This window comes from Ixodes scapularis, unplaced genomic scaffold, assembly GCF_016920785.2.
Source record: "Ixodes scapularis isolate PalLabHiFi unplaced genomic scaffold, ASM1692078v2 PGA_scaffold3__209_contigs__length_174095766, whole genome shotgun sequence".
Taxonomy (NCBI): domain Eukaryota; kingdom Metazoa; phylum Arthropoda; class Arachnida; order Ixodida; family Ixodidae; genus Ixodes; species Ixodes scapularis.
This window is the reverse complement of record NW_024609868.1, coordinates 106,390,391-106,401,543: the sequence shown is the minus strand read 5'-3', so window position 1 is coordinate 106,401,543 and position 11,153 is coordinate 106,390,391. Positions and strand designations below refer to the sequence as shown.

At 41.5% G+C, this 11,153-nt stretch overlaps 1 protein-coding gene across 1 annotated transcript in view; it reads right to left on the bottom strand.

The window, feature by feature from the left end:
• Positions 1-1,288: 1,288 nt before the first annotated feature.
• LOC115332484 (venom metalloproteinase antarease-like TtrivMP_A) overlaps positions 1,289-11,153 on the bottom strand; it is a 41,782-nt gene continuing 31,917 nt past the window's right edge. The window contains exons 12-14 of the mRNA XM_040211638.1: positions 3,542-3,674; positions 2,069-2,164; positions 1,289-1,361 (exon numbers count right to left, since the gene is read on the bottom strand). Of these exons, the coding sequence (XP_040067572.1) occupies positions 1,296-1,361; positions 2,069-2,164; positions 3,542-3,674 (295 nt within the window). The 3' untranslated portion in view covers positions 1,289-1,295. The remainder of the gene's footprint in view (positions 1,362-2,068; positions 2,165-3,541; positions 3,675-11,153) is intronic.

The following is an 11,153-nucleotide window of genomic DNA, read 5'->3' as shown; positions in this document are numbered from 1 at the left end:
AAAGAAATAACAGTTTTTTGTATCTCTCGTCGTGCCTTTTTTAATTATATACAATAAAATAATAAAAAAGTTATCACAATAGAATATTTTGTATTTGACAGTATAGATACAGCAAAAACCGTATAAAAGATCGTAGAAATGTCAGAATTTTTTTGTCATATCCAGAAGCTTCCAAATTATAATAATTGAATAAATATATATTCAATCCTTTTTTAGTTATAGGAACCAGCAATTATAAAATATACACATAAAAATGTATAAATACATTTGGTGGATATATGTTCACTTTTGTTCATACACAAAGAACCAAAAATGACAGAAGTAGAGGTAATACATAGTACCTGGATGAAAGTAGAACATTTGCTTTCGCGATTTCTCGTGAGTTAGCATGTATGAAATGAAATCTTGCTTCTGTGGTGTCTCTAACCGTGCTCACCTCAAGAACCGTACGTAGTAAAAAAAAACTCAGACTCATGGAGGGGCATCACTAAATTCCCCTTCCACTTAAAAAAAGTAAGATATATGTGGGTGCTTTTTAGATTAGACACATGTTATCTCACCAAGACATACATGTTTCAAACGCCAAAAACCATAAATTGTGCCTCTGACAACCAAACTTGCAAGCACTACATCACGCGGCGCATGAACGATGCGCAAAACTTCCTTTTTTTTTAGCTGAAAACGAGTACGCGCCGAAAAACAGAGGGAGAGGAGGAAACAAGAGCGTATGTAGACGGTCAGAACGCCGAGTTTTGATTCAAATGATCAGTGTGCAGACCTAAATCTAGCTGCCTTTCTTTTCACTGCGCTGGTGAGCCGCGTTCGATTGCGAGAACCAAACGCCGGACGCTGGCGTTCCTGCGTTCTAACGCGTTCGACGAGAGCAGTGGAGACAAAGGCAGGCTAGCTTTAGGTCTACTTCCTAATCGTTCGAATCAGAGCTTGGTGATCTGACGCCCCCGCCTCTCTCGTCTCCTTCATTTCCTCATATGAAGAGAGTATAAGCTAAAGCCTTTTGATGAAACAAATTACATTTCCATTTATTCATGAAGGCGGTTGAGCGACCACCTGCGTTGAGTTTTAATATAATCATGAGACACTAAATTCAAATGTGTTTTATAGAAGTATTTACTATGTAACAGCTATAATTAACAAATCAAATATTATTATTTTTATTAAATTATTTTATCTATTAAAAAAACATTCTTAATTTTGGAGAGTAGCGATTACTTTTTTGGAGGCCAATGTGAGAGTGGCAATGTTTTATTTTTTGGTATTTAATATCGCGGTCTTCTTTACTTCGCACATTTGTCACTTTGTGTTATGTTAGTTATGTCTTCACATTTTCCAAACCAGCATCGCTGAAAGAAAACCGTTTTAAAGTTAGTTCTCTTCTAACTGAACTGATCTTGTTGAACATTGGCATTAAGATGTGACAAATATATTTGCATCAAAATGCTTTTTAATACAATATTCATTGTTTATGTTTGTTAAAAAAACATAAAAATTCATTCCTGGATATTTTTTAAAAGACACAAAAAAAGTAATCTTAGTCGGGAGCTATTTAAAGGAAGACTTATATAAATTATTTACACAATGAAAATGTGAGGTACACAGCACATCCCTTTCGTTGTTTTACGATTCTCCTGAACGTTGTTTGGCCAACCACTTCTACGTCGAGTGAAAGGCAAGTGTACCTTTTAAAAACGATATTAAACAAACATTCCCCTCGCAATAAACAGTGGCCTTCTGGGCATGCATTTAGAGACTCTAGTGGTAATAGAACTTGTAGAGGTCAGTTGATAACTTCGCCATGTGGCCATCTTATCTCACAAGAAGTCACCTTGCCATAGTGGCATGAATATGTTTGTGTAATTGACCCTTTTTCCAGAACTGGCGGAGAAGAAAATGTTCGCACTCCTCTATAGTCCAATTTTTATCCGATTTTATGTACTTTGTATATTGGAGCACTGATCTAATCTTGAATCTATACCACCTGTTCTACTTGTGAAAAACACATTTGGTCTCCGAAGAGAAAAATGTCAAAAAGTATTTGTGTGATGCCTACCTTTCCATTTCCGCAAGGGTAGCCAAACGGGGCAGGGTAGGTTTTGGGCCGCTGACTATTTTTGTTCCTGCACTTTATGACGCACTCCTCTATAGTCTGACAATGTTTGGAGAAAGGAAAGTAATAAAGTTCTAATAATTTCTTTGTCTAAAAATGTGTTCTCATTAGTAACATTATTCAAACCTTGAAACGCGCAAAACATATTCCCGAACACCTCTTATTCGCGAATATTTTGAGCTTGAAACAACATATACACAAATAACAGCAAATCTGTGGGGTGAGGTATTGGTCACAAGATGCCCATCATTAATTCGAAACAAAATAAGTGAATAAAAATAGCATTGGTGCTTTTTGTATAAAATTCATACAATGTCCGAGGGGCACGTTTTATATTTAGAAGGTGCGCCTTTATTTATGCCATCGCCGAATATATTAATATAGGTGTAATTGGGAGGCAAGATACCCGTGATGTTTTTTGCACTCCTGTTGTGGAGGTTTCAAAGCTAGGAAAAGTATATATACTTTATCTATTGGGTACGATGTTCATCAGCGTTCACTTAAATATGTCGTGTTTAAACCAATTTAATGATAGCTCAGGTGTACACGTATTCAGTCAACATGGAAGGGGTGGCAGTAGATAATCTTACATATCTCCGTCCCGTTTGCGATGTCAGCATTTTTAGAGATCTACATTGCGTAAAAACACATTACTAAAGACAGAGATAACGACCAACGCCCTGCGGATATGAATAACGAGACTACAAAGGATGCTACGCTGAGATTTCCAGCATCAAAAGAATAAAGTTATGGCGGTGCGGCTGACAGCAGTAGAGGCAAGCGCGTTCCTCTGCACCTCGTCATTCGTATTCCGAGCGGAGGAATACGGTGCGAGCGGGAGACGGGAGATAAGGAGGCGGCGAGTAAGAGAAGGAAAACGCACCCGCTGCCGGGAGAGAAACTCACATTGCGTCCTCAACTATAAAATCAAACGGGCCATGTAATCCATTTGTTGCATACATTTTATGTTCGTGAAAACGACATGTCAGTTTAAACAAAGAGTGGCGGACGTAAACGGAACGCTGAAGGGTACACTCGAACGATTGTAAAACATTTATTTTATTATGGTAGGTGGTAAATAAAAACCCGGAGACAAGGGAGGTAAAAAAAAAAAGGGGGGGGGGGGGGAAATGGGGCAGAACAACGATGTTTTAATAATGCGTTTACGCGTGTCTTCGGGTTTTCTTTGGAAATTTCTCCACAAGCTCACCTGCATTTCATCTATCATTACATTATTATAGAGACGAATGCAGAGAAGGCGCACAACCACAACCAAGATTCGATGTTTATGCGATATTTCTTATAGGAGTTTCGTCCTGTCATATTGGGAACAACGTCATAAATTATAAATGATATATTATCGTTTTTAAGGAAGATTTTTTTCCATAAAGATATAGAACGCCAAAATTTTCTTACGGCAGAATTGTACAGCTCCGGATTAATACGGTAGCAGTATTTATCCGCTGTTATTTTTGAGCCCGCTACCTCCTTAGTGACATTAAAAAGGTCATAGTCGGATTCCATTTTCCAGCATTGCTCTCCGCGTAACCTGGAACAAATTTACCTTAGTACAAATTTCAAGGTTTAGAAAATGCCTTGAAGCCTCGCACTGTAAGTCTAAGCTTAGTATTTATTCAATCGAAGACAAAATGCGTTTTTAACGAAACAACATGTTACACGACGTTCTGCATTGCAACTAAAAAATGTACTGTGTTTTTACTCTCGCGTAATATACTTATAGAAATTATCCCCGTGTATAAAAAAAACGCCCTGAGTTACGTTGAAATATTTTCCTCTTTCCAGCTCGTAAAAACGCACAAACATGCCCAGTACACAATGGCAGTGCATAGCTGCACGTTATGAAATTATTATCAAATCAAATCAAATCAGTTTATTTTCAACTTGTACAAAGAAGATGAAGGAGCTATAAAAAAAAGCTACAGCATTGCAGCTTGACGAGTCCACAGACCCTTAATATTGGCAGCTAAGCAGCATTGTGCTAAAGTATTCACAGAAGAGAAAAAACAAAAACAAAAAAGGCGGGAAGAAAAGTAATCTTAACAATACATTGCAAGAACACACTCACCGAAAAAAAATATTGTGATAATAAATGTTTAGGGCGCACGCATTAAAAAAAATCATACTTTCTCGGTTCCATAGATTCTACGGAGTTCACTGTACGTACAGGTAAATAGATCAAAATGCACAAGATGATATCTATTTAATAAAGACGGTAGTATAAAACTTAAGCAATCTTTCTCATAGTTCAAACGAGGTGTACGCACTACCCAATTTTCCTTATGCCTTGTTGAGTAACTAGTTATGTTGTTTATTTGAACATGAGTCAGATGACGTAAGTTAGTGATTTTGTTTCGTGTTTATAATTTATACCTCGAACTTAATCGATATCTATACGAGTTTAACGCTCTAATCACATGGGAGCGGTAGAACAAGTTAGTACTTGGCACTTCGTAAGGCTCATTGTAAATATGCCCAAGACATTTTGTTTTGTAATATATAAACAAGTTGTAGGTTTGAAAACGTTGTTGTTCCCCATACCAATTGACAATAGTTTAGATAAGAGTTATTAGCTAGCCATTCTCTTCAATTGGAGGATACTTTTCGTTTCCGTAAAAACACTTTCTGCGGCTATTTTTATTTTCAATGGTCAGATGGGGTGATATTTAATTGCAAGGAAAGCTGCGGTCTCCAATATTTTTGATGACTAGCGAGTTGTGGGATCCGCTCATTCGTACACTAGTTATTTTTTGTCCATTGAAAGTATAACGATAAATTAAGTCATATAGGGAGGTATTGCATGCGATATATTCAGTCACAGTTTGCCAACTGTTATTTGTATAAGTCTAATTGTAAAACTGGTAGAGAGCCGAGTCGCACTGCTAACAATTGAATATAAACTGCAACGCCCGTCAAGAGGTTTCAGTAGCAGTCATAATTCGCAAACTCATATATAGGTAATGCTGTTCATCATCAGACTCATCCTAATCCATCATGCACATATTTAGAGGGAAAATCAACCTATTTCTTGTAGTTCTTAAATCGGCTGAAAGCTCGCAGACTGTATATATATTTATAGCTGTATTAAACTACTAGAAAAATATTGAAAAAAAAAGTCAAAGAAGCATTACATAGCTTGCAGCCGGTGGCCTTTGAACTGTCAACACGAAACAAGTACCTACTTTTTTTTCTTTTCGTGTGCTTCACAGAAAATAGGACGAACGGGCACCTGAGACGCTAGTTTGGAGAAACTGTGAACATATGTGGAGACTGGAGGGTGCGAAGCTGCCCTGTGTCGTGCAAGAGAAGCACGTGAGCGCCCTGTGGACGTCTTACTTGTGGTTGCCATCTTCTGCGGTTGCAGTGTAAATGCGTGCCTTTCTGGAGCCTGTTGGAGTGTAAGGCGTACTAGACGGAGCGTGCGGAAAACAGAACAATTGGAACGTGAAAGCGCCGAGCAGAGCTCTGGCGCCAGTTTGCGTTAAAAGAGGACCAAACACTAGGAACTACATCAAGCCGTTGTGGCAAATGAGTCCGATTTTTTCTCTCTCTGCTTTTCTTTCGCTATTTCTTGCGTTCTTTCTCTAGCGAAGCCTGAAGCGCGCTCGTTTCATAAAGCAGAGCGCCGCTGTATGCGTGAATAGACGAGTTGACCCTTCTAGGAGTAACATGGAAGCAATAGAGGAAGAGCTTCGGCTGGCACAGGTGTTTACTCAGTGAGAACACGAGCAGTGCGTCAGCGTTCGGCTGGCTGTCGCCCTATTTTTTGCTGTCACCGTACCGGATGTGGTTATATGCCAGCGATATAACACATCCTGTATTAAAACGATCGTTGAAGGGAGACCGCACAAACAATGAAAGACCAGCTAAAGCTTTCCAGAGAGATTACCAAGTTTGGTATCCTACAAGAAAGTGCAAAAGTGCCATACCATGCTCTCATAAGTTTTCGGCCCTTAAACAAAAGCACGTAAAAGGGTAATCTGACGATCCAATGAAGCCGTAACGACCCTAGAAAAGTTGTGTTTGGTAAAAGAAAATGTACCAGCGACATTCGGTGTAGAGCAAAGTCAAAAGTTTGGGAAGATTAAGTGCCTTGCTCAAAGTCAAAGGGACCCGATGACGCAAACATAGAACCAGCTGCAAACTTCACTAGTCCTACGGGACCATACTCAGATGCTTTTCCCAAACTTGGAAAGGTTAAGAAATTTGCGCAGCATATTCGTATACGGCGTTGTACACCCAGCAATAAGGGTGTCAATGGTGTATCAAAAAGTCAAATGCACTCTTCAAGTAATTAAAAGCGAAGGGGTTCTCCCGAAAGTCTAAGAGCTAATAACACAGTCAAGTTTTATGGTAGTTGTCGGAAAGACGAAGTGAGGATCTGCCTAGATTTGTTGACCTTAATTGTGAAGTTTTAAACAAAAACAAAATTTCCCAGTGAAGACAATGAATGATATCGCCGCGCAAATTGAAGGACCGAGATTGTTTTCAGTACTCAAGCCATCTTTGGGATTTTGAAAAATAGAGCTTGATAAACAAAGTTCTAAGTGGCCCACCATGCCTCCGCCGTACGGAAAGTATAGGTTCAAACAAATGCCACTTGGAGTAAACGCTGCCCGTGAAGTGTTTTAGCGTGTCATGAACGAGGTTTTAATTGGACACGCCAGAGTACCGGTCGTGATAAACGATATAGTAGTGTGGGGTAAGATCCGGCAAGAAATTGATGAAATCCACAACACTTGCATTAACGCGGCCGTGAAGCCAATCTACTATTTAACCGCATGAAGAGTCAGTTTTCCAAGACAGACGTCCGCTTCCTAAGACAAGTTATTACTGGGGATGGTATTGACTCTGATTAAGAAAGGATTAGAGACATACTGATATGAAAGAACCAAAGGTTCGCAAAAAACTTCGAACCTTCTTTGGAATTATCACATATCTGTCGAACTTTATACCACTAATTTCTGAGCGAGCGGCAGTACACTGCGGGAACCGCTCAAGAAGAAGATCGCATTGCTATAACCGGAATAGCAGCAAAATAATTTCGAAGATCTGTGAGGCGCGGTTCGACAAGTACGCCTATCCTTGCCTACTACCCTTACGGAAAGCCCATAAAGCTTTCAGTTGATGCAAACCAGTATGGGACAGGAGCCGTTACACCCCAGGAAGTAAGACATTTGTTATATTCGTCACGATCTTTGACAGCAGCGCAGATAAGGTGTGCACAGATCGAGAAAGGGATTCTCGCTATTGTTCACGAATTGACTAAGTTTCATAAGTATACAAATGAAGCGAAACCCTCGAATAAGATAAAAGGTCTTTACAAGTTATCGCGAAACCATTGCATAATGCCCGTTGAGACTGCAGCGAGTGAATATGGCTCTCCAGAAATATTCGTTGGCAGTAAAGTTCATATCAAAAAAAGAATCGCTACTTGCCGTCAGCCTTTTCTGATTTTCGGGGGGAAAAAACGCAAAAGGAGACAAATGTTAAATGAACGCAGTACACAATAAGTTACACACAACCACGCAGGAGTAGTAAGAGACGCTACTACAGATGACGCACAAATGTACTGGTTGCGTGTATATGAACAGACAGAATCGCAGCAGGAAAAGAATAAGGTACCACAACTTGGAAGACTTTTCTTGTTTTATTGATAGGAGATATACCAAGCAGACGGCCTTGTACTACATTTGAAAATCCAAGCATACCAGCAGCCACCAGCACACGACGGCAAACGCGTGCAAATACAAGATGAACAGCAGAGGTAGGTAAATTTTGGTTTTCCTTAAAATCGCCACCAACATTGAGTGAGAATACAACAAAGCAGCAAGTGCCAAAAGTTCAAGTAAAAGAGTCAAGGTATTGCCCTTTAGTGACACAATACCAACGCTGCCATGGCAGTTTTTAAGGATAGACGTCGACCCATCAAGGAAAAAACTACGTAATCATGGTCGATTTCTCCGCACTGTACTTGTGAATGGAGAACAAAAAGCGCCACCTCTTCCAAATTACGTTCTGGTGGAAGGTCCTTACAACACCTGTACCGCCTTTGAGTATCGTAGACGACAATGGTCCTTCGTTTGAAAGCTAAGAGTTCAGACAGTTCCTAGAACATTTGAAGATACAAGACTCCATGTTCCTAGCACGTTCGATCTTATGACACGTCCGAACGAGCAATAACTCTTGAGTAAAATGAAAAAGAACGAAAAGTTTTACATAGCACTCCTTGAGTGGCGACACACTCTGTGATAAAAGGTCCTACAGCCACAAGTAGAAATTATAATGAGCAGATACACTAGCACACAAGTGACTACCTGGTCGGAATATTAGCTGCCTGCTGCGCTCTTACAAAAAAGGGCATCTAGAGTTCTTCCTAAAAGGAGGAACGGTATTGTAACATATGTTCATTTAGAAAGGGGAAACGTTTGTTCTTAAAGCAGGGAAGCGAATTTCCTCCGTCGCCGGCATCTCGTATGGCGGCCCCGAATTGAGCAATTTGAGCTCAATAAGGCTTAACGAGGACGCTACGTCTTTTGTATGGGACGAGAGGAGCAGCAAATAAAAGCGTAACACGAGCTTTCCGCGAACTGTGTTTATTTCCGAAGCCAGCTTCCCTCCGCTGGTAAAGAAACTTGATTTTCAAAACAGCTACTCAGTCTTCTCGTCGTCAGCACTGCGATGTCGAACGGAGACAACCGATACCCAGTTAGTTCGCGCACTTTACGACTTACCTTTGCTGCTTCTCGAGTCACAATTCCTTCGTCAACCGCACATCAGGGAGGAAGGATAAACCAATTCGCGAAACAAAAAGCCGCTCTCAAAAGAACCAACTCGAAGCCGCTATTGCAAAGTAACGAGAAATTACCGCGTAGCTTGAAAGAAGATTAAATCGCTTGCCACCAGATGGCAGGGTCAAGCAGGGTAATTGCAAGATTGCAAGTAGCTAGGCTAGGTTGCGCTACGTACACACGCCGGCAATATGAAGGTGAACGCCTGGCCGTCGACCGCTCCGTGCAACCAGCGCCATGACGTGGCTGCCAGGGCAGCCGCGTCATGGCGCTGATAGCATGGAGCGGTCGACGGCCCGGCGTTCATCTTCATATCGCACACGACTGTATTACCCAATTCATGTTCTAGAAAAAATAAATATTTTTCATTTGCTCACGCCACCATTTCGCTTCGGGATCTTCGGGAACCTTAACTATACACACATGTAGATATATTATACAGACCACAAGCATCAGCTGAATATATACATTGATCGCATTCACATACACGGCACGTACAAAACATCAATACAACAGCACACTAACCCGATCACTACTTCCGAGCTCTGCGTTTCCGTCTATACTGGTCGTTTTGAACGCACGGAATTTCTCAGTGACCGCCTAAGCATTACAAAATATTCCCAGCACGTTGATTTTGTTTTTCAGCAATGTCATTGCTCTGAGAATATTTTGAATGGCCCAGGGAACGAATCTCTTCGTAAAAATTCAACGCTCAGGCTACGATGTTTTGACTGAAAGCCAATAAATCAATCCGCTCCAATTCGGTTTTAAGCCATGTGTTTGCTTTCCCCCACGGCACGTCGTAACCAGTATTTCTATTGTAATGTTTTTTGTTTTTTTTTCTATTTCTGCTGTTTGCGCACGGCTGCAATTGTCGTCTTGAATTAATCTCTCCAGAGCGCATATTTACTCAGCTGGAAGTGATGCTTCACGGCTGCGCTACGCAGAGAAATCGCTTTTCGATCAACTTGAATGCAGTCTAAGCCGCGACTTTCGGCAGGGAGCGACGCCGTGGCAAGCTCAAAAACTTCTAGCGCTCATGCCATCGCGCCACTTGGAGGGCAGTTCCTCCAGGAACCGTAGTATATTTAAACAGCAAAATAAATGATAGCCTTTTTCTTTTGTCGATTTTACCTACCATCCTCCCTTATTGCTAAAGTTCTAAACAGTAAATATACGTAGTTTCCGTCAAATTTTTATACTGTTCAGTTCTTTCCCCATAGCACAATCGCTCTCGGGGAGGAGACAACCGACAGTCAGATTGGCCACTGTCCAATAGGAGCTACGGTTCATACCAACGTTTCAACAGGACTATTCGCACGTCGATCAATTGCACCTAATCCGTCAAGTGGTCTTAATCTCTTTAATGTAAAGCGGAATGTCAACCCGCGACGCCCGCCCCCTCCGATCACGGCCCGACCAGCGGCATCAATGCCCGACAGTTTGCGTCATCTCATCTTGTTGTTACACCACTGATACGCGAACACACGGTCACATCGGCGATAATTCTAGTCTTCTGTTCAGAACGCACAACACTACCATCGCGATGTTGTTGCTATGTTTCTGACACGAAGAAATACAGAACTACGTTGACTGCCGGTTGGCAATCGGCATCGGAATAGAGAACCAAACTCAGCAAAGAAGGCATTCAGGCACCCGGCAGCAAAACTTGCCTCTCTAGGAAACAGTTTCCGCGATTTCCGTAACGTCGTCGACGTCAACACATCCACTGTGGACACATCGTTCCGCGCGGTCCGCATGGTTCCGCGTGGGTTCCGCAATCCGGAGATGGATATCATAGCCCAGGGTACGCAACGCTGCTGGCACTGCTCCGGAACTTCGCTGTTTCTAGCGGCTTCGTTTGCTCGTTTGATAAAATTAGTGGTAAAAACGTCAGTGCGACCAATAGGTTCTGCATGTTTGTACTGGGAGACGGAATTACAGGCGGCCTTCGTCGCCGCTTAAGCGCAATCCACTCAACAACATTTATTAAGCGACATTCACGATGTGTTCGAAAAACGGAACCAAAAGAATATGAGTCGGGAGGGCAGAAACTCTCTCACGTCAGCCTGGAGGAGGAGAAAAACGTCTCGTTCCTCCCCCTTCCCCTTGTCCGCTTGGGGGCGTGTCTGAAGAAGGGAGGAAAATCCACCGTTGCTACCTTTTTCCTCCAGTTTTTTTAAATTTTTTTTTTAAAGTGTGTGGTGCCACCGGAGGCT